The sequence below is a fragment of the Ylistrum balloti genome, unplaced genomic scaffold (genome assembly GCF_031769215.1).
Source record: "Ylistrum balloti isolate Yb309-2 unplaced genomic scaffold, AGI_CSIRO_Ybal_v1 Utg371316, whole genome shotgun sequence".
Lineage (NCBI taxonomy): Eukaryota > Metazoa > Mollusca > Bivalvia > Pectinida > Pectinidae > Ylistrum > Ylistrum balloti.
The window spans coordinates 364,605-389,194 of NW_026782702.1; the positions used below are offsets into that span (position 1 = coordinate 364,605).

At 35.1% G+C, this 24,590-nt stretch overlaps 1 protein-coding gene across 1 annotated transcript in view; it reads left to right on the forward strand.

Annotated features, from left to right (window-relative positions):
- LOC132561973 (uncharacterized) overlaps window positions 1-24,333 on the forward strand; it is a 41,333-nt gene extending 17,000 nt beyond the window's left edge. The window contains exons 5-18 of the mRNA XM_060226694.1: window positions 5,431-5,566; window positions 6,817-6,885; window positions 7,969-8,084; window positions 8,536-8,617; window positions 9,619-9,786; window positions 10,633-10,719; window positions 11,905-11,999; window positions 14,146-14,253; window positions 15,473-15,533; window positions 15,778-15,885; window positions 17,099-17,163; window positions 21,406-21,477; window positions 21,574-21,743; window positions 24,102-24,333. Of these exons, the coding sequence (XP_060082677.1) occupies window positions 5,431-5,566; window positions 6,817-6,885; window positions 7,969-8,084; window positions 8,536-8,617; window positions 9,619-9,786; window positions 10,633-10,719; window positions 11,905-11,999; window positions 14,146-14,253; window positions 15,473-15,533; window positions 15,778-15,885; window positions 17,099-17,163; window positions 21,406-21,477; window positions 21,574-21,743; window positions 24,102-24,325 (1,561 nt within the window). The 3' untranslated portion in view covers window positions 24,326-24,333. The remainder of the gene's footprint in view (window positions 1-5,430; window positions 5,567-6,816; window positions 6,886-7,968; window positions 8,085-8,535; window positions 8,618-9,618; window positions 9,787-10,632; window positions 10,720-11,904; window positions 12,000-14,145; window positions 14,254-15,472; window positions 15,534-15,777; window positions 15,886-17,098; window positions 17,164-21,405; window positions 21,478-21,573; window positions 21,744-24,101) is intronic.
- Window positions 24,334-24,590: the final 257 nt, after the last annotated feature.

Below are 24,590 nucleotides of genomic sequence, written 5' to 3' on the forward strand. Positions count from 1 at the left end.
CTTCGACTGAGTTAGGGTTCCCTTCTTTAATCGAATGAAAGCTGTTATCAACGGTATGTTTTTATATTCGCGAACTCAAATGACCTTGCCCTGATATACATTATACTTGTTTCATCTGACAATTGGCGGTGTGTGCACTTTACACACCGTGCGGCTCCACCAGGATATAAAACAGGACGAGCATGATAACTACCATGTAGATTTTCTTGATTGTGTTAGCAAAATTTTGGATAACTTGTCAAGTATAAAGGAAATTGCTGAATTATACCAACTGAAGATACAATGGTGAAAAATGGAAAACTACATTTGTGATACACAGAAAGGCTAATGTGAACAGTGTTTAAGTTAATGAGAAAATTACGAACCACTTGTGTTGAAAGATAACTGTACGCGAAAGAGATAGGGATACTCTGCAGGAAACGTGATAATAGAAGTCTACATCTTGTCAATATATAATATTACAACTCAATGTAACACCCAATAAAACGCTTTCCATTGTTGATAAAACTTGGAACGAAACACAGGAAGTTGATTACCATACCCGATGTGTTTTATCACCTCTTAATGAATTCAGGAAACGATGCTCGTTGTATTCTCTGGGGGGCCTTACCGCTTTAAAACGAAACTATGTTGATTCTGACATTTGTAAATAATGTGAACCATTTTGTATTTAATGAGTTGTCTCGTAGGTTTCTAAAAATATAATAGAAATAATAGTTGTACCCCGAATTAGCAATCATAAATTATTCTTATGATCTGGTAGAGGAATATCAAGTTGGTTTATTCACTGTCGTGTACCTATTCAGGAATGGTCTTGTCAAGATGGCTTAATTTAAGCCACAAAAACACTGGTTTACAAATGCAATTTGACCGAGAGAAGTACCAAACCAGACTTAGAAATATATGTTGGTGTTAAAATCACACATAAGTGTGAGTAAATTGTTGAATTTGGCATGGAGGCGGGAATCGCCGTGAGTTTGTTCCTCATATCGAAGTATTTCAGCAGTCTGAGGTTTATTTTCATTGTCAGGGATACACCCCAATAACATCTGCTTTAAAGCGATATATTGTTTAAGCTCATCGCCCTGTAATATTCACAAAAACAAAAGAAAACAATTTTGTTTACGTTACGGACCGATTCTCAAAAATACATAGGCAACTTTGACAGAAAAACGATAGATCCGATACGACTATGGATTGGTCCTAGATGACGGGCTGGATATACTGTTTCCAAATAAAAAACTCAATTCCTGTCATAATATGATATGTTTTTCTTCTTTCTTACAAACGTCCTGTTTCATGGTATACCGATGCTATTATTTCAATGCCGGAGACGATTTTCGAGGTTTGGTTGGTCATGCTTGTTCAATTTATGCTGCCGATTTTCAAATCTTTCAATGTCAGAATTTCGCAGTAAAGAGGAATTAGTTCTTAATAAATCTGCGTCGTATATGATGGACATGATATATACTGAGGACTCTTTGCTGCCAGTGGAGGAATTTGAAAAGCCTATGTTTAATTTATCAACCGATGATGTTCAGATGAACTCCATGTAATGGAATCATTTAGCTTCACTGAATAAAGACAGCTTGTTTCAGGATTTACTAGGGGAGTTTGGAATATGTTTAAAATTTATGCAAACAAAAAATATGGTACGTGCCAATTTTAAGGCAAGACTTATCATTCAAAATTAATAACCAATCCATGCATTCTGTGATGTGAAGGAACATACACTTTCCTGTCGTAATCTAGACTGTCAGGATTAATATCTAACTTTGAGATAACCGAGTTTTTGAGAAGACATTATTCCAGTGGACCTGAGAATACTTTTAGTCAAATGAGGTATTCGAGGTAACGAAGTTTAAATGCATATCCCGACCAAACGATTTGAAAGAAACAATGAAAATACAACATAATCTTGGTATCTTTGTATTTCCACTTCATTCTAAATAACATTGCAGTCATTTATTGAAACCAATCTAATGGATCTATTTTTGGAACCAATCCGTAACATTTTCTGTCAAAGATGCTGTGTATTTCTGATGACGAGTCGTCCGTAACGTAAACAAGAACAATTTCCTTATTTTTTTGTTTATGTTAAAGAGCGACGAGCACATCAGAAGTATTGCCTAAAGGCGGATGTTATTTAGGAACTGAACAAACAAAGATTGTGATACAAATATCGAGTATTTCTGAGTTGTGCGTGGTACTTGTCACGGTCAGATTGCATTCATGAACCAGCGATTTTGTGCCTTAAAGTGAGCACACATCATTTGTAGCAGTCTTCATCCGCCATCTTGAAAAGACCATTCCTTAACGGGTACACGACAATGGTATTGTCAAACGTGTGCTCCAGATGTTGTAGTAGACAATGCGACCCCGTATATTATATATCATGTCAAAAGGCCGTTAATAAAACGTTAACTCATGTTAGCCTATGTATCATCATTATAATGAACATTTAGAAAAAAGACACAATAATTGTCTTATACCTTTAGAATAGACACAATACTTGTCTTATACCTTTAGAATAGACACAATAATTGTCTTATACCTTTAGAATAGACACAATACTTGTCTTATACCTTTAGAATAGACACAATACTTGTCTTATACCTTTAGAATAGACACAATAATTGTCTTATACCTTTAGAATAGACACAATAATTGTCTTATACCTTTAGAATAGACACAATACTTGTCTTATACCTTTAGAATAGACACAATAATTGTCTTATACCTTTAGAATAGACACAATAATTGTCTTATATCTTTAGAATAGACACAATACTTGTCTTATATCTTAGAATAGACACAATACTTGTCTTATACCTTTAGAATAGACACAATACTTGTCTTATACCTTTAGAATAGACACAATACTTGTCTTATATCTTAGAATAGACACAATACTTGTCTTATATCTTAGAATAGACACAATACTTGTCTTATATCTTAGAATAGACACAATACTTGTCTTATATCTTAGAATAGACACAATAATTGTCTTATACCTTTAGAATAGACACAATACTTGTCTTATATCTTAGAATAGATACAATACTTGTCTTATATCTTAGAATAGACACAATACTTGTCTTATACCTTTAGAATAGACACAATACTTGTCTTATACCTTTAGAATAGACACAATACTTGTCTTATACCTTTAGAATAGACACAATACTTGTCTTATATCTTAGAATAGACACAATACTTGTCTTATATCTTAGAATAGACACAATACTTGTCTTATATCTTAGAATAGACACAATAATTGTCTTATACCTTTAGAATAGACACAATACTTGTCTTATATCTTTAGAATAGACACAATACTTGTCTTATATCTTAGAATAGACACAATACTTGTCTTATATCTTAGAATAGACACAATACTTGTCTTATATCTTAGAATAGACACAATACTTGTCTTATATCTTAGAATAGACACAATACTTGTCTTATATCTTAGAATAGACACAATACTTGTCTTATATCTTAGAATAGACACAATACTTGTCTTATATCTTAGAATAGACACAATACTTGTCTTATATCTTAGAATAGACACAATAATTGTCTTATACCTTTAGAATAGACACAATACTTGTCTTATATCTTAGAATAGACACAATACTTGTCTTATATTTTAGAATAGACACAATACTTGTCTTATATCTTAGAATAGACACAATACTTGTCTTATATCTTAGAATAGACACAATACTTGTCTTATATCTTAGAATAGACACAATACTTGTCTTATATCTTAGAATAGACACAATACTTGTCTTATATCTTAGAATAGACACAATACTTGTCTTATATTTTAGAATAGACACAATACTTGTCTTATATCTTAGAATAGACACAATACTTGTCTTATATCTTAGAATAGACACAATACTTGTCTTATATCTTAGAATAGACACAATACTTGTCTTATATCTTAGAATAGACACAATAATTGTCTTATACCTTTAGAATAGACACAATACTTGTCTTATATCTTAGAATAGACACAATACTTGTCTTATATCTTAGAATAGACACAATACTTGTCTTATATCTTAGAATAGACACAATACCTGTCTTATATCTTTAAAATAGACACAATACTTGTTTAATGTCTTAAACATAGGCCACAAGAATGTTAGCTGTTTTTAACTATACACAATACTTGTCTCATGTATCTGAAATAGTCATAATATTTATCTTATGTCTTTGGAATAGACAAAATATTCAAAAACATTAAAACATGACAGGAGTATGTGTGATTGTAGAAAATATTGCATCATTCTAAATTGCGTTCAAACGTCAGAACTATGTTATATCAATGTCTGTACGAGAAACGGTATTAATATACATGAACTTTGACCTGTCACATGATTGGATAAATTGACAATGGCCTATAGCATAACTGGATACATGACTATGACCTGTCACGTGATGGATATATCACTATGGCGTTTCACGTGATTTGATACCTTTGACCATGAACTGCAAGTCGTTAAATACGTGTCTATTTCGTGCCATGTGACTGCATACTTTGATTATTATCTGACATGTGACTGTATACATTTATTATTACCTGTCGTGTAATTGGAAACATTAAAATGATATGTCACGTGATTGGATACATCGACTATGATCTGTCATGTGATTGGATACATTAACTTTGACCTGTCACGTGATTGGATACATTGACCATGACTCGCACGTGATGGAAACATTGAGTACATACCGCCACTTGATTGGATACATTTTTATAACCTGTCACGTGATGTATACATTGAGTATGACCTGTCACGTGATTAGATACATAGATTGTGACCTGGCACATAACTGGATACATTGTGTATGCCTGTCACGTGATTAGATCATTTACTATGACCTGTCACTTGATTGCATACATGACTGACCTTTCAAGTGACTAACACATTGAATATGATCAACACGGTAAATAGTGTTACCCCGTTTAAAGTGAATTCTGAGAAGTGAAAAGCAACAACGCTACGTTTGCATATGTCTGAAACTAGACAAGCGACACAAAGTACGTAGACAAGCTCCTGTTTCAACTTGACTGGGAACTTTTATTACTTAATTATTTTCGTGCGTTGTAATTTTCGTTTTCATTTTGATAGTTTTTAACTGCTGTTGAAAAGTTTTTCAGTTTTCTGTCCCAACGCTGAGATCAAATAATCTCTCATGTCTTTATAGAATGTAATACTTTGATTTAGTGCGGAACATGTCATGTCACTGGGGTAACTAGAAAAGCGGATATGTAATTACATTGTCTTGTACAAAACATTATATAAACGACATCAGAAGTAAGATATTTCAATTTTAATTGAGATCTATTTTATGTTTGGCAAGTTAATCGTTTACGCGCCTGTTATATAAACTCTGGTGACTGTTTTTTTGCAGCTTTCTTGCTCTCAATCCAATCAACTTTATGGAAGGACTGCAAAGCAACCCTCAGGCCTTTGTAGACACTTCGCCATTTATATCGCACGGTGACTTCATCAACTATCTCGCCAGACTCAGGAACTTGCCAGTAATGGTAGGGGTTAATACTTAGCGTCTATATCCTCTCTGTATGTAACATATTATCTCACCTTCAGTGCGGTTATTTTACATTTTAGTCTCTGTTATATATGATCTCACCTTCAGTGCGGTTAATATACATTCTAGTCTGTTATATATGATGTCACCTTCAGTGCGGTTAATATACATTCTAGTCTGTTATATATCATCTCACCTTCAGTGCGGTTAATATACATTCTAGTCTGTTATATATGATGTCACCTTCAGTGCGGTTAATATACATTTTAGTCTGTTATATATGATGTCACCTTCAGTGCGGTTAATATACATTTTAGTCTCTGTTATATATGATCTCACCTTCAGTGCGGTTAATATACATTCTAGTCTGTTATATATCATCTCACCTTCAGTGCGGTTAATATACATTCTAGTCTCTGTTATATATGATGTCACCTTCAGTGCGGTCAATATACATTCTAGTCTGTTATATATCATCTCACCTTCAGTGCGGTTAATATACATTTTAGTCTGTTATATATGATGTCACCTTCAGTGCAGTTAATATACATTCTAGTCTGTTATATATGATGTCACCTTCAGTGCGGTTAATATACATTCTAGTCTGTTATATAATATCTCACCTTCAGTGTGGTCAATATACATTCTAGTCTGTTATATATTATCTCACCTTCAGTGCGGTTAATATACATTCTAGTCTGTTATATTTCATATCACCTTCAGTGCGGTTATTATACATTCTAGTCTGTTATATATGATGTCACCTTCAGTGCGGTTAATATACATTCTAGTCTGTTATATATTATCTCACCTTCAGTGCAGTTAATATACATTCTAGTCTGTTATATAATATCTCACCTTCAGTGTGGTCAATATACATTCTAGTCTGTTATATATCATCTCACCTTCAGTGCGGTTAATATACATTTTAGTCTGTTATATATGATGTCACCTTCAGTGCGGTTAATATACATTCTAGTCTGTTATATATTATCTCACCTTCAGTGCGGTTAATATATTATTTTACCCTCTCTGCTTGTATTATAATTATAATCTGATCGTCCCTGTAAGTTATATATTTCTGTGTCCTCTGTGGGTGTGATATTATTTACCGTCCATAAATTTTATGTAGTTATTGCACTGCGTGGATACATACACACACATATATATCCTATGCTTTTAGTGTTTGTGTTTTTTCTCTGTAATCTGAATGAAAAATAACGAAATAAATATTGTTTACGTCTTCAGGTCGATGAAATCATCGAGAGATTAAAGCGAGCTATAGAAGTGGGCCACACTCATCACTGGTCGGCTGTTGTAAGCTTCATGTACTAGTTTAGTACGGTGGTCGTGTTATATGTATACCTTATGTTATTCAAGGGATCGTTTATGATGACTGAGTTGCGCGTGTATTTTAAATGACCCCATTTGTTTTTCTATTAATGATCTCTATGTAATGGAATTCGTTTTATTTATTGTCCATAAAAAACTGAATGAAAAAACTGAATAGCATAATTAGATCATCTGAACGCATCACACATCAACCTATCACTGTGGTAAATGTGACCAAATCAAATCTACATACACACATCAAACTATCACAACAGACTAATGAACATCACACCATGGACTATTGAACAACACACCATGGACTATTGAACAACACACCATGGACTATTGAAACAACACACCATGGACAACTGAACAACACACCATGAACAATTGAACAACACACCATGGACAACTGAACAACACACCATGAACAATTGAACAACACACCATGGACAACTGAACAACACACAATGAACTATTGAACAACACACCATGGACAACTGAACAACACACCATGGACAATTGAACAACACACCATGGACGATTGAACAACACACCATGAACTATTGAACATCACACCATGCACAATTGAACAACACACCATGGACAATTGAACAACACACGATGGACAATTGAACAACACACCATGGACAATTGACCAACACACCATGAACTATTGAACAACACACCATGGACTATTGAACAACACACCATGTACAATTGAACAACACACCATGAACTATTGAACATCACATCATGAACTATTGAACATCACACCATGAACTATTGAACAACACACCATGAACTATTGAACATCACACCATGAACTATTGAACAACACACCATGGACAATTGAACAACACACCATGAACTATTGAACAACACACCATGAATTATTGAACATCACACCATGAACTATTGAACATCACACTATGAACTATTGAACAACACACCATGGACAATTGAACAACACACCATGAACTATTGACCAACACACCATGAACAATTGAGCATCATACTAAGGATTAATCAGCATGGATTTATACTGAGGTACTTTCCTTCTTGTAGAAAATGGTACCGCAGCAGATTGATGCATTTTTAAAGTCAGAGCCGACAGACTTGGTATTCTTTAAACCATTTAATTCTTCTTTGGATGAAATACAGCATATTTCAGATGAAACCAAGTAAGTATTGACCGCAGTTAGATATCTATAGGAAACAATAATTAAAAAAATGATTTATGTATAAGTCATTGTATGTAGGAATAACACGATGTATTCTTTATCTATTGAAGAATTTCTGTTTTATACTCTCGCTAATGACACAGTGAAATTGTTCTTCATTTCTATTCATTACGAGATTTTGTTTGGTTGTTTTTCACAGATCACAGTAGAGACGACTCGTCCTATCCTTTATTTATCAACAGATGTTGTTTATTTTGTACAGATCACAATGGAAGTCTCTCGTCCTATCCTTTATTTATCAACAGATGTTGTTTATTTTGTACAGATCACAGTGGAGGTCTCTCGTCCTATCCTTAATTTATCAACAGATGTTGTTTATTTTGTACAGATCATGGTGGGGGTCTCTCGTCCTATCCTTAATTTATCAACAGATGTTGTTTATTTTGTACAGATCACAGTGGAGGTCTCTCGCCAGGGTATACTGCTCGGATATCATAGATGCATTTGAAAAATTGAAGAAATTTATAGTGGAAGTAAGTAAACTGCAGATTAAGATATATCTTATTTCTTGTTAAGGTATCCTGCACCTTTCGAAGTTTTGTTTATACGGAAGGTGAGGGGGTTGATCCCTGCAGTACTTGTTGTATATCTCTATCACTACAAGTCCTCACAATGACACGAGCGATATGTTCTATTGAAGGCAACAAAACATTTCACAGTCAGTGACCGTCCGACGTCAGTCTTATAGCCAAGTTTTTTGTCTATTATTCAGAAATAATAAAAATAATCTCACTGTAAATTCGGCGTTACATGGGATCTATCAATATCGTGAGACAATTTGATATGTTACTCGCCTGAAGGCTCGTTAAACATGAAATCATTAAACTTGTTAGATAGATTCCATATAACATAGACCTTCGAATGTTTATGTCAACAACACGCCCATTCCCTAACAGAGTTGTCGATCTTTGACAGTCATGTTACACCTCTGTAAACGACTGAAATAAATTTAATATAAAATTGCATATGCAAAGATATTATTCACACTCTCTGAACGATAATGATATGAATTAATATTGGGTCGCTTCTATTTTATTTTAATTTTTGATGTTAATAAAATGGTTATGCAAACTCCAAAATATCATAATTAACAGAGAGGACACAACTTTTAAAAGATATATAAATGTTATAATACTTTTCATCAGTTATGAAATGAATAGTTAACAATTTAGTCCCTTTAAGAGAAAGTGACTAACACGGACGTTATTTATTCAGGGTATATATGTATTTTAATAACGAGAAATGATGTGAAATCGAAGCAAATCGACCATGTCGGGCACATGGAAATCATTATTAGTAGTCAGGACGAAACTGACTATAGAAAAATCAAAGAGGAAGAAATATGTATTAGTTTAAATATAAGTAAACGTGTTACCAGTTCAAAACACGTGAAAATACGAAATAACATCCAATATTATCTATCTCTTTTGTCTTATCCGTTCCGTTATATTGAAGTGATATTGTTTCTTATTAGATATACATGAAAAACACAAGAAGTCATATCGGTGTAGGATCCTGGAGAGAGGGAAAGGAGTTTTACAGGGCGTGTCTAAAGTTTCATCTCTCGGTCGACATGACACCTGAGGAGGTATTCAAATTAGGCCAGGACGAGGTGGCCAGGATACTAAAACGTATGAAAAAAGTAAGGACACATGACGTTACCGTAATATTTCTGTTAACACATTAAACGGTTCTATTATCAAGTATATCTAAACGTTTATTTGCATTGGTTTTGTGAGCTACGTGATGTATATCATTGGTAACATTGTGTACTACGTCACGTATATCATTGGTAAAATTGTGTACTACACGTCACCTATATCAGTGGTGATATTGTGTACTACGTCACGTATATCATTGGTGATATTGTGTACTACGTGATGTATATCATTGGTAAAATTGTGTACTACGTAATGTATATCATTGGTGATATTGTGTACTACGTAACATATATCAGTGTTGATATTGTGTACTACGTCACGTATATCATTGGTGATATTGTGTACTACGTGATGTATATCATTGGTGATATTGTGTACTACGTTACATATATCAGTGGTGATAGTGTGTACTACGTAACATATATCAGTGGTGATATTGTGTACTACGAAACATATATCATTGGTGATATTGTGTACTACGTCACGTATATCATTGGTGATATTGTGTACTACGTCACGTATATCATTGGTGATATTGTGTACTACGTGATGTATATCATTGGTGATATTGTGTACTATGTGATGTATATCATTGGTGATATTGTGTACTACGTTACATATATCAGTGGTGATATTGTGTACTAGGTCACGAATATCAATGGTGATATTGTGTACTACGTAACGTATATCATATGTAATATTGTGTACTACGTCATGTATATCAGTGGTGATACTGTCTATGATGTAACATATATCATTGCATATTTATTTGTTATAATTGATTAAAATAACTGCCAATCGTTACATTGATCTCTCCCCGAGAACAGGTCATGAGGAAACTGGAATACGAAGGAAGTGTTAAAGAATTCTTTGATATGCTGAATCTAGATAGAAGTCTACAGCGTACTAATGCTGTAAGTATCCTCGGAATCTGTTGTTTTATACCACTTCTCTCTCTCTCTCTCTGATGTTTCCATCTCTGTTTGTGCCGTACTTTTTTCATCCTCGATTCCTATTGCTAATTGTCTGATTGGAACATAGGTTAATATATTCGTCTTTCATTTTCCCAATCAGATGTTATAAGTCGTGAGGTAACCTCCTCTACTATTCTGTTTTCCATCAGAAGTCGTGCCTCCTCTCGCTTCCAGACCTATGTCAACACTTGTTTAATGGCTGAGTACATAAATGTCAAGATCTTGGCGAGTTTATGTTACTTATCTCTCTAGATTATGCTGTCTGATATCTCTGTAGTTCTCGATGGTTTTTATTTTTTCATTTCTCGTTTATGTCACTTTCAATTATTTTAATGCCATTTTGATACATATATCTGTGTTGAAGGTTTACAGCATTCACTGTGTCAGTTTGGTTTTGGAGTGTCCCAATTTCATCAAGTGTTTTGGTCATGTAGGAATTGGGATGTCTTGAGTAATGATATTTACTGTCTCAATTATATTTGATATGTATTTGATCATTTGCGGAGTTATTTTTGTGTTTGCGTTGTTGTCGTAAAAATGTCGGACACAGGTCCTGTATAATTATATTCTTTGATAGTTTTTGAGGTTAACTACATGTACGTAAAAATCTACCGGACATTGAATACCCTCTGTCAGATCTTGTTTCCATGTAAAATTTTAAACACGTGGGTCGTCAGTGAATGTCGTGTTGATGTTTAAACTCGGGTCATTAAGAAAACAAAACAGAAGGTCTTACCTTATCATGCAATTATTGACCTGTTTTCAGATGAAAATAAAGAATAATAACGTAATTTATTAACCTGGATAAATCTGAATTTTACAAGAGTATATTATGTTTAATGGTTGGAGAATTTGTGTCCCTCATGTGATAATTTATCATCCAGTGATATAACGCAATTATACACAGCGGTAATTCAAACTGGCCTCTGTGAGACGTGAGAGAAGTGTGTGTGTAGTATGTTTCTTGTCTCTTTTGAATAACGGTTGTATCTCGTGAGGAAGAAACTCAAGTGAAAAATATAAAAGTTTCACCTCCAGAAACAATCTTCTATATATTCGATGACTTTTCCACTGTCATATTGTGAGTGATTCGTTGAAAACTTTTGGTTGTTTCTGTGTTGGCAGGATGACGTGCTAATGGAATATCGCTCCATATATAAATACAGAATCAAACCAGTCTTATCCAAATATTTTGAGAGACTACCAGATACACCCCTGAGGTAAGTTGTGTTTTTAAATTAGATATTAATATATATAAATTAGATATTTCATTTCTCTTCTAAAATACTGTCTCACGCTACAAGGAATCTATGAGGTTTCTTTGTCCAGGAATCACTTTTATGCGATAGGGATTTTGTATACTAGGTATATTCAGATGTTTTTACCCACATGAAAATGTCCCTGCAACAGCTGAATTTCCCACTGGTAGATGAAAATCTTGTGTAGGAGTTTCGTAACAAAAGTACGCTCTGTGGAGATATTTTTAATTTTCAAGTATAAGACCCTGAGAAATAATGAAGAGAATAATTTTATACTTTTACCTATCTACACTGGGACGTTAGATGATTGGAATTCAAAACAATTTTGTTCTAGTCAAATTTTTGAAAGACATAAATTTAAACAAATGTCCTCTTTTATTTAACTGCAGTACACTTATATTAGGATAATAGCAAGAAAATATCGACGAACTTTAAACAGCATATCAAACAAAATATGTTTTTAAATGACGTTCATTCTATATTTGACAATTTTCTTCAATTCAATCTGTTCTTAAAGACTTCCTGTCTGCTATACAAAGTGTAAAATATACCAATTGCATCAATAAATTAATTTATAGAAACGATAAGTCTAAGATTTATACCTGTGTTAATGACATTAGTTGAGATAAAATATTAAATTAAGTTGTTCGAAATGAATCAAGCGTTTCCAACTACTGTTAACATATGTTCAGTTTAGTAGCATTCTACCAACTACTGCTATTCAGTTTAGTAGCATTCTACCAACTACTGCTATTCAGTTTAGTAGCATTCTACCAACTACTGCTATTCAGTTTAGTAGCATTCTACCAACTACTGCTATTCAGTTTAGTAGCATTCTACCAACTACTGCTATTCAGTTTAGTAGCATTCTACCAACTACTGCTATTCAGTTTAGTAACATTCTACCAACTACTGCTATTCAGTTTAGTAACATTCTACCAACTACTGCTATTCAGTTTAGTAACATTCTACCAACTACTGCTATTCAGTTTAGTAACATTCTACCAACTACTGCTATTCAGTTTCAGTTTAGTAACATTCTACCAACTACTGCTATTCAGTTTAGTAACATTCTACCAACTACTGCTATTCAGTTTAGTAACATTCTACCAACTACTGCTATTCAGTTTAGTAACATTCTACCAACTACTGCTATTCAGTTTAGTAGCATTCTACCAACTACTGCTATTCAGTTTAGTAACATTCTACCAACTACTGCTATTCAGTTTATTAACATTCTATCAACTACTGCTATTCAGTTTAGTAACATTCTATGTGTAGAATGTTAAATCTATATGTCTAGATTGAAAATACTTGATTTCATACTTTCTCTGTATATCTGAAGTATTCACTTCTGCAATGACTAGGCTGGTAAGTATCCTATCAACGATTAGTCAGTAACCAGTCTGACTTGGGATAAGTCTATCAACGATTGGTCAATAACCAGTCTGACTTGGAATAATTCTATCAACGATTGGTCAATAACCAGTCTGACTTGGAATAATTCTATCAACGATTGGTCAATAACCAGTCTGACTTGGGATAAGTCTATCAACGATTGGTCAATAACCAGTCTGACTTGGAATAAGTCTTGGTCAATAACCAGTCTGACTTGGGATAAGTCTATCAACGATTGGTCAATAACCAGTCTGACTTGGGATAAGTCTTGGTCAATAACCAGTCTGACTTGGAATAATTCTATCAACGATTGGTCAATAACCAGTCTGACTTGGAATAAGTCTTGGCCAATAACCAGTCTGACTTGGAATAAGTCTTGGTCAATAACCAGTCTGACTTGGAATAAGTCTATCAGCGATTGGTCAGTAACCAGTCTGTCTTGGAATAAGTCTATCAGCGATTGGTCAATAACCAGTCTGACTTGGAATAAGTCTTGGTCAATAACCAGTCTGACTTGGGATAAGTCTATCAACGATTGGTCAATAACCAGTCTGACTTGGAATAAGTCTATCAGCGATTGGTCAGTAACCAGTCTGGGTAGAATAGTATGTAGGTAATCGAGTTGTCTAATTTGTTTGGGTTGGATTGTCATTACATGACGTAAAGAAGACAATTTAATTGAACTGTTCTGATTGGCTGTGCTGTCTAGGATAGTGTCGCTACCGTCAGATGGTCCACAGGGTCTCTATATGACGGGATCAAAGGACGGGGAGAGGCCAGGCACTTTTTTTGTCAACACAATGCGGCCGCAATCTCAGTAAGTATTTCTCCATAAACTGGACAATAGTGGACAAATTCTATAGGGGAATTGTGGTGTTTTGTTTTGTTAATTCCTCGTAACAATAGAAAGACGTTATCCGCCTTCATTGGCATTCGTGACAAAGTAAAAATAATGTTATACACTACGATGCAGTTAAATTCATTGCTTTGTTCTACTGTATCTAATTCTGTACGAACAGATGTTATTCACAAGTGTGACTCTTGGAAATCTCAAAAACAAGACATGGAAACGAATGTGGATATCTTCTTTCTTGCTATGTCTTTTTTTGAGATGATTCAACTTAAATTTATTGTTGTAGACATATCGTGATTAGAGCGTCAATGCGTGTTGGTAAAGTTTTAAGCAATTAATATCAATCCGGGCATTTTCTTCTTAATTTGTAAACATCATCGTAATGTCAGAATGATAGATAGATGATTCAATGTTTATCAATTATATGTTGATAATGTGTCGTTCATATTGATGATTAAATGTTAAGAATGGTGTGTTTTAATTGATAATTAAATGTTAAGAATGGTGTGTTTTAATTGATGATTAAATGTTAAGAATGGTGTGTTTTAATTGATAATTAAATGTTAAGAATGGTGTGTTTTAATTGATAATTAAATGTTTAGAATGAGGTGTTTAACCTGATGCTAATATTGAGGTGTTTAATTTGATACTTTGATGTTGGTAAACACGTGGAAGGAGGAATCAGCCGTATGATGTGGTACCATTTTCTGGCTATTACTGACTATGAATTTTTCTTTCAAAATCCTGGCCAGCTGTGCATCTTCTGTACATCAATAATGTGTAGATAAAGCTTTTTATTGGTTTATTCAATCAAATTGATAAAATTTGTATTTTCATTAGATCTGCTTCAAAGAGATTCGAAACATGTTTAGTATACGTATATATGAACCTATAAGCGTACACATTATCTATATTGGTTAATTGACTTTATCGAATGATGAAGATAGGTTTTTTGATTGATTCTACCTGACAATATTTAGGTAACTTTTCACATACAATTTGCGATTAGGAATATTGCTCAATTTTACCATGTTGATCAGAAATGAAAACATGCTTGCGTCGTTAACAACGCGAGAGTCTATTTCTCAATGTCTTATCACAAAATATTGTATTTATCACAGAGGAAGTATAACTGTTTTTTTTCTCCATATTAACATTCAGCATTTCATTTACAAATCCACAGTCCTACCTTTACGTTCATGGCCTTAACCCTGCACGAGTCTGAACCGGGACATCACTTCCAGGTCTGTTCCAATGATACCATATCGCCATTTTGATTAATATATGAGATGTAGTTTCTTGTTAGATAAAGGAGAGAGAGAGAGAGAGAGAGAGAGAGAGAGAGAGAGAGAGAGAGAGAGAGAGAGAGAGAGATATTGTGTCTTCATTCATCAACGATTGTTGAGCTGTATAATGTCATGTCCACTCTGGACGAACAACTGTTCACAAATATCTACTGATTCAAATCTCATTTACGGTTAATTTCAGCTGAGTTATGCAGCACAAACGAAACTTCCAGAATATAGAAGACATCTCGAGATAACGAAGTATTTCCAAGTGCCATTTAACTTTCCGTTCTACACTGCATACGTGGAGGTATGTAACAGTTACGTTGTAGTAAATAAATCTATCAGGATCTTATACCTTAATAATTAAAAATACATCAAACAGACTAGATAATGTTGTTTAGGTCTGTTTATCCGATGCCAAACTCAAAGTTAGATTTTGGTTATAGCGCGAGACAAAAGTATTCATGGTCCAGCTTTCAGTTGGCGCATAATAATTGTTTTTCAGACGTTTTCTTTAAGTACAGACAGGGAGCTTCCCAGCCATTATTTCTATTATCAAATCAGGGAATAGATTTTATTGAGAATGGTAAATTCGACTAGAGGGATCAAAAGAATATAGATTTTGTACAAGGAGCTTTTAACATTCTACGTTGAACATCTAATCTTATCTATCAAAACAACTTCATGAGTCCTTAACAACTGCTGTTGTTTGCCACTTAATAACCTTGACCCCTTTTCAAGATCACCGAAGTTAAAAGAATTGAAAACTCAAAACACCTCAATAATGTGAAAGCCTCAAAGTATTGATATTTGATATATAGCATGGAATGTAGGTCTACCTTGTGTGTTCAAATGAATGGCATACGGCCATTTTTCCGAGGCCACAGGGGACAAATGTGGTAAAATATATTCAAACGACTTCTCGATAATCAAAAGCCTCAGGATGATCTTATTGGGCATGTAGTATGCTGGGGTAAATGGCTACCACTTTTGTTCAAATGATTGACCTTGACACACTTTCAAGGGCACATGTTAAATTGGCGAAAGACTTTATACACCTTATTATTAACCAAAAGGCTCACTGTGTTTATGTTGCTATTACACCACGCTTAACTCACTCCCAATGTCAAAGATGTCTAACATGGTCGAATCGTCAAACGTTTTTTTGTTGATAACCAAAAGGCCATGGATTCTGATATTGTTTTTGTAACATGATTGGAGGAAGGGTTACTGAATCTATCACATGATTGAGCTTAACTAACTTTCAAGGTCACTGGAGTCAAATGTTTTATTCTTTTTTTTTCAACAAGCAGTATGTCTTTGGTCATGGTATTTGCGTATATCATACTTATGAAATAGAACTTCAAGTTTGCAAGATATTGGTGTTATGAACAGACAGTGTTTCTGTGTAAACAGGTGAGCAATTCATGCCCATCAAACCATCTATTTTCCTTTATAGTCAGATGGCCGCTAAGGTCCGTGAGGCTATTGTTAAAGAAACATCATTGATTTGTTTGCAGGGATGGGGTCTCTACGCTGAATACCTCGGGGAAGAGTTAGGCCTGTATGAAGACGAGTATGAAATGTAAGTTCATTACTTTTCCATGTAAAATGTTACCGTCACCTGTATGGCTGCATGATGTTCCTATCGTAGCTTGTACTGTTATGTTATAGGTGTTATTACACTGTTAACATGGTAGTTATGTTATGGGTGTAATTACACTGACAACAGGGTAGTCATGTTATAGCTGTCATCACACTGTTAACAGGGTAGTTATGTTATAGGTGTTATTACACTGACAACAGGGTAGTTATGTTATAGGTGTTATTACACTGTTAACAGGGTAGTTATATTATAGGTGTTATTACACTGTTAACAGGGTAGTTATGTTATGGGTGTTATTACACTGTTAACAGGGCAGTTATGTTATGGGTGTTATTACACTGATAACAGGGTAGTTATGTTATATGTGTTATTACACTGTTAACAGGGTAGATATGTTATAGGTGTTATTACACTGATAACAGGGTAGTTATGTTATAGGTGTTATTACACTGTTAACATGGTAGTTATGTTATAGGTGTTATTACACTGTTAACAGGGCAGTTATGTTATCGGTGTTATTACACTGTTGACAGGGTAGTTATGTTATGGGTGTTATTACACTGTTAACATGGTAGTTATGTTATAGGTGTTATTACACTGTTAACATGGTAGTTATGTTATCGGTGTTATTACACTGTTAACAGGGCAGTTATGTTATCGGTGTTATTACACTGTTAACAGGGTAGTTATGTTATAGGTGTTATTACACTGACAACAGGGTAGTTATGTTGTAGGTGTTATTACACTGTTAACATGGTAGTTATGTAATGGGTGTTATTACACCGATAAAAAGGTAGTTATGTAATGGGTGTTATTACACCGATAACAAGGTAGTTATGTTATATGTGTTATTACACTGTTAACAGGGTAGTTATGTTATAGGTGTTATTACACTGATAACAGGGTAGTTATGTTATAGGTGTTATTACACTGTTAACATGGTAGTTATGTTATATGTGTTATTACACTGTTAACAGGGCAGTTATGTTATCGGTGTTATTACACTGTTGACAGGGTAGTTATGTTATGGGTGTTATTACACTGGTAACAGGGTAGTTATGTTATAGGTGTTATTACACTGTTAACAGGGCAGTTATGTTATCGGTGTTATTACACTGTTAACATGGTAGTTATGTTATAGGTGTTATTACACTGTTAACAGGGTAGTTATGTTATAGGTGTTATTACACTGTTAACATGGTAGATATGTTATAGGTGTTATTACACTGATAAAAGGGTAGTTATGTTATAGGTGTTATTACACTGTTAACAGGGTAGTTATGTTATGGGTGTTATTACACTGATAACATGGTAGTTATGTTATGGGTGTTATTACACTGTTAACAGGGTAGTTATATTATAGGTGTTATTACACTGTTAACAGGGTAGTTATGTTATAGGTGTTATTACACTGTTAACAGGGTAGTTATGTTATAGGTGTTATTACACTGTTAACATGGTAGTTATGTTATAGGTGTTATTACACTGACAACAGGGTAGTTATGTTATAGGTGTTATTACACTGACAACAGGGTAGTTATGTTATAGGTGTTATTACACTGTTAACAGGGTAGATATGTTATAGGTGTTATTACACTGTTAACAGGGTAGTTATGTTATAGGTGTTATTACACTGTTAACAGGGTAGTCATGTTACAGGTGTTATTACCTGTATATGTGAAATGTCTTGGATATTCTAGACAGGGTGTTAATAATGAAAGTGTCAGTGAGGGAGATTCCAGACAGGGTGTGAATGATGAAAGTGTCAGTGAGGGAGATTCCAGACAGGGTGTGAATGATGAAAGTGACAGTGAGGGAGATTTCAGACAGGGTGTGAATGATGAAAGTGTCAGTGAGGGAGATTCCAGACAGGGTGTGAATGATGAAAAGTGTCAGTAAGGGAGATTCCAGATAGGGTCAGAATGATGAAAGACACAGTGAGGGAGATTCAGTGAGGGAGATTCCAGGCAGGGTGTGAATGATGAATGTGACAGTGAGGGAGATTCCAGACAGGGTGTGAATGATGAATGTGACAGTGAGGGAGATTCCAGACAGGGTGTGAATGATGAATGTGACAGTGAGGGAGATTCCAGACAGGGTGTGAATGATGAAAGTGTCAGTGAGGGAGATTCCAGACAGGGTGTGAATGATGAAAAGTGTCAGTGAGGGAGATTCCAGACAGGGTGTGAATGATGAATGTGACAGTGAGGGAGATTCCAGGCAGGGTGTGAATGATGAATGTGACAGTGAGGGAGATTCCAGGCAGGGTGTGAATGATGAATGTGACAGTGAGGGAGATTCCAGACAGGGTGTGAATGATCGTAGTTCCAGACAGGGTGTGAATGATCGTAGTTATAGTCAGGGATATGTAAGACAGGGTTTGAATATAGATGTTATACCGAGAGAAATACAGAGAATGATCGTCCTAAGGTCCTGCATGGAGGAACCGTCATCACGAACCAATCGTCGTCTCGTAAATATATTTTTTTTTATAACAAAGAAGGTGAGACACATCCAAAGATACATATTCCTACAAACATGTTCCCTGCTTCTGATAGATTCGGAGAATTATCATACAATGCGAGAGACAGAGTGGTGGTGCAAGAGTCATACGCCAGGTTATAAAGAGAAGCCGGTGGCGCCACGCTTGGCTTGAGTTAAATGAACTAGAAAACAGATGGTATGCAATTCGATGTGTATTTTTTGAGAATTCGGCATCAGTATGTAATGTTGACATCGTGTATTAGTTTAGGACCGAATCGGACGAATGGACATCATATTGGTATATACTGGTATATATTTGTGTAATATACGTAAACAAAGCAATACATTGTATTAGTAAATATTTAAATATTCGAAATTGTCAAGGAATAGCTAAAGAAATAAAGTACATGTCAACATTACTTCAACAACAAAAAATATTCGAAGATAAGTCAGTAGCATTAGTAGGATCATGGGCTATAATATTAGTTCATATCATGACTTTTACCAACTTTCAAGGTCACCGGGGTCAGATTTGTTGAAATCTTAAAATGACTTCTTAACAATAACGATGAGGTCAAAGGTAATGATGATTCGGCCAGAAGCATGCTGGGATGAAAGGCTACGAAGTGTGTTCACATTAATGATGTTGACATACTTTCAAGGTCACAGGGATCAAATGTTTTGAAATTTTCAATTCTCAATAAGTAAGAGGTCGAGGGTAATATTGGACAAATAACATGCTGAAGTCAAAGGTAACTAACTGCTTTCATGGTGACAAGAAATAGACACAATAAAATATAATTTCCCTTAATAACTACGAGGCGAGGCTTGGTACCAGCAACATGCTGTGAGTGGGATGAATGGGTACTTAACATGACAAAATAAATTACCTTGATAAGCATTCAAAGTCACAGTGGTCAAATTCTTTTATAATTCTATTCTAGAAATATCACAATTTGTTGCTTGTGTCCACACTTAACCCTGGTTGAAATTGGCTGAATTTTATGCAGGTGTGGCAGAATCAATTATTTTTCCAGAATGAGAGTACTGAAGTATAAGGATCCTAAATCACAATCAGCTGTATAGGGGTTCCTTTGGGAGGGGTTGATAATAACCACGGTAAACTACATGTATTATCTTATCTTTATCACTATAACATCTTACTCTACCCATGTTAATATTAGACAGAACATACTAAATATCCTCTCTAGAATGAAACATATGAGAATTTGTATTCATTTTCAGTTGGAATTACAGAACAGGTTGGATATATTCTGAAATGTCATTTAAATCTACACTTGCTACAAACACTACTGGTATTGGACAAGTCAGTTTTGATAAATCGGTGCTTGTCATTTGTTAAAAACAATAATCAAATTCAAGATAGTTGCAACAAATTGACATGATATATCTTCACAATACATCGAAATTTGTTCCAAAAATAGTTGTAACAAATTAGCATGCTACAACTGTACCCTGTGTGCATTGCCATCGTATCTGTTTGTCATGACGCAAACAAATTGAAGGGCGATAACTCTGATGGATAAAAGGCCCTAGTTTTCACTCCCTGTCAGATGTTTTTTAAGCCAATCATTGACTTTGTTATGACGGTATATTAAGATGTATTATGATGCCGGTGTTATATACCATTATTTATATATATATATATGTATACCATTAGTTTTGTAAGATAATAAATTTTGCTGCAATTCATTTTCAGTGTGTTTGATTTTGCAGGATGGGTCGCTACAGCTTCGAGATATTCCGGGCATGTAGGCTTGTCGTCGATACTGGAATACACTACTTCAAGTAAGAAACCTTCAAATACGAGTGAATTTCTATTTCAAACCTGAAGCAAGAGTTTCAATTATGATGATTTAAATGTGATAACGTTATTATCCCCAGCTGGTCGAGAGAGCAGGCTGTTAGTTACATGATGAATCATACCTCCTTGCCACTGAAGACAGCAGAGAAAGAAATTGATAGATACATCGTGTTTCCTGGACAAGCATGTGCATACAAGGTCGGCGAGATCAAGATCAGAGAGATCCGTGAAAGGGCGAGAAGATTATTGGGTAAATTTTAATTGGAATCAGATAACACGTGTTTAGATATAAGATCATTGCAGGAGATAATTTCTTACTAGTTTTGTTTAAGATAATGTAACTGAGTGTATGTGAGATAATGTGTAACTGTGCGTGAGATAGTGTGTAACTGGGTTTGTGTGAGATAATGTGTAACTGTGTGTGTGTGATATAATGTGTAACTGAGTGTATGTGAGATAATGTGTAACTGTGCGTGTGTGAGATAATGTGTAACTGTGTGTGTGTGATATAATGTGTAACTGAGTGTATGTGAGATAATGTGTAACTGTGCGTGTGTGAGATAATGTGTAACTGTGTGTGTGTGAGATAATGTGTAACTGTGTATGTGTGAGATAATGTGTAACTGTGTGTGTGTGTGTGTGTGGATGTGTGTGTGTGTGTGTGTGTGTGTGTGAGAGAGAGAGAGAGAGAGAGAGAGATAATGTGTAACTGTGTGTGTGAGATAATGTGTAACTGTGTGTGTGTGATATAATGTGTGTGTGTGTGTGTGTGAGATGTGTGTGTGTGTGTGTGTGTGTGTGTGTGTGTGTGTGTGTGTGTGTGTGTGAGATAATGTGTAACTGTGTCTGAGATAATGTGTAACTGTGTGTGTGAGATATAATCTGTAACTGGGTGTGAGATAATGTGTAACTGTGTGTGTGAGATAATGTGTAACTGTGTGTGTGATATAATGTGTAACTGTGTGTGTGAGATAATGTGTAACTGGGTGTGTGTGAGATAATGTGTAACTCTGTGTGTGTGTGAGAAAATGTGTAACTGGGTGTGTGAGATAATGTGTAACTGGGTGTGTGTGAGATAATGTGTAACTGGGTGTGTGAGATAATGTGTAACTGTGTGTGTGTGATATAATGTGTAACTGTGTGTGTGAGATAATGTGTAACTGGGTGTGTGTGAGATAATGTGTAACTGTGTCTGAGATAATGTGTAACTGTGTGTGTGAGATAATGTGTAACTGTGTGTGTGTGAGATAATGTGTAACTGTGTGTGTGTGATATAATGTGTAACTGTGTGTGTGAGATATAATGTGTAACTGGGTGTGTGTGAGATAATGTGTAACTCTGTGTATGTGAGAAAATGTATAACTGGGTGTGTGAGATAATGTGTAACTGGGTGTGTGTGAGATAATGTGTAACTGTGTGTGTGAGATAATGTGTAACTGTGTGTGTGTGTGATATAATGTGTAACTGTGTGTGTGAGATAATGTGTAACTGGGTGTGTGTGAGATAATGTGTAACTGTGTGTGTGAGATAATGTGTAACTGTGTGTGTGAGATAATGTGTAACTGTGTGTGTGAGATAATGTGTAACTGTGTGTGTGATATAATGTGTAACTGTGTGTGTGTGATATAATGTGTAACTGGGTGTGTGAGATAATGTGTAACTGTGTGTGTGTGAGATAATGTGTAACTGGGTGTGTGAGATAATGTGTAACTGGGTGTGTGTGAGATAATGTGTAACTGTGTGTGTGAGATAATGTGTAACTGTGTGTGTGAGATAATGTGTAACTGTGTGTGTGTGATATAATGTGTAACTGGGTGTGTGTGAGATAATGTGTAACTGTGTGTGTGATATAATGTGTAACTGGGTGTGATATAATGTGTAACTGTGTGTGAGAGATAATGTGTAACTGTGTGTGCGAGAGACAATGTGTAACTGTGTGTGTGAGACAATGTGTAACTGAGTGTGTGTGAGATAATGTGTAACTGTGTGTGTGAGATAATGTGTAACTGTGTGTGTGAGATAATGTGTAACTGTGTGTGATATAATGTGTAACTGTGTGTGTGAGATAATGTGTAAATGGGTGTGTGAGATAATGTGTAACTGGGTGTGTGTGTGATATAATGTGTAACTGGGTGTGATATAATGTGTAACTGTGTGTGTGAGAGATAATGTGTAACTGTGTGTGTGTGAGACAATGTGTAACTGTGTGTGTGTGAGATAATGTGTAACTGTGTGTGTGAGATAATGTGTAACTGTGTGTGTGTGTGATATAATGTGTAACTGTGTGTGTGAGATAATGTGTAACTGTGTGTGTGAGATAATGTGTAACTGTGTGTGTGATATAATGTGTAACTGGGTGTGTGAGATATAATGTGTAACTGTGTGTGTGTGATAATGTGTAACTGGGTGTGTGTGAGATAATGTGTAACTGGGTGTGTGAGATAATGTGTAACTGTGTGTGTGTGTGATATAATGTGTAAGTGTGTATGTGAGATAATGTGGAACTGTATGTGGGAGAGGGGGGTGGGGTGTGCGTGTGTGCGTGCGTGCGTGCGTGATCAGCTGTATCTTATTAAGCTGGTTACAACTCTCTGACATGGTTTTATAGGTGATGCCTTCGATATTCGCAAGTTCCACACGGTGGTGTTGGAGAACGGACCGATGCCCTTGAGAGTTTTAGAAAGCGTTGTAGACACCTGGATCAAAACTACTAAAGAGGAAGACAAAACCGTGCAGCCACAGCCCGCATGTTCCAGTGCCAACGTCTTTTTACATAGCTCATTTACATATATTGTTATTCTCATTTTGTCGGTATATCAAATAAAAGTCTGATTTATCTTGATGTTTGTTTATCTGTTATATACTGTTAATCGCTTATATTTCGCGTGGGATTTATTTTCGCGTTAATGCCTAAGGAGAGTCAATAGCGGATACAAATCTCTCGTGATCATTTGTGCGAAAATAACTCTTGATGGCATCCATGTTGTTTACATTACCAATATGAGTCCATATCAATTGGAGAATTTAAGGTCATTTCTAGACGAACAATTGCGAAATCCTGTATTCGCGAATATGGCTGAAGACGTAAGTTCGCAAA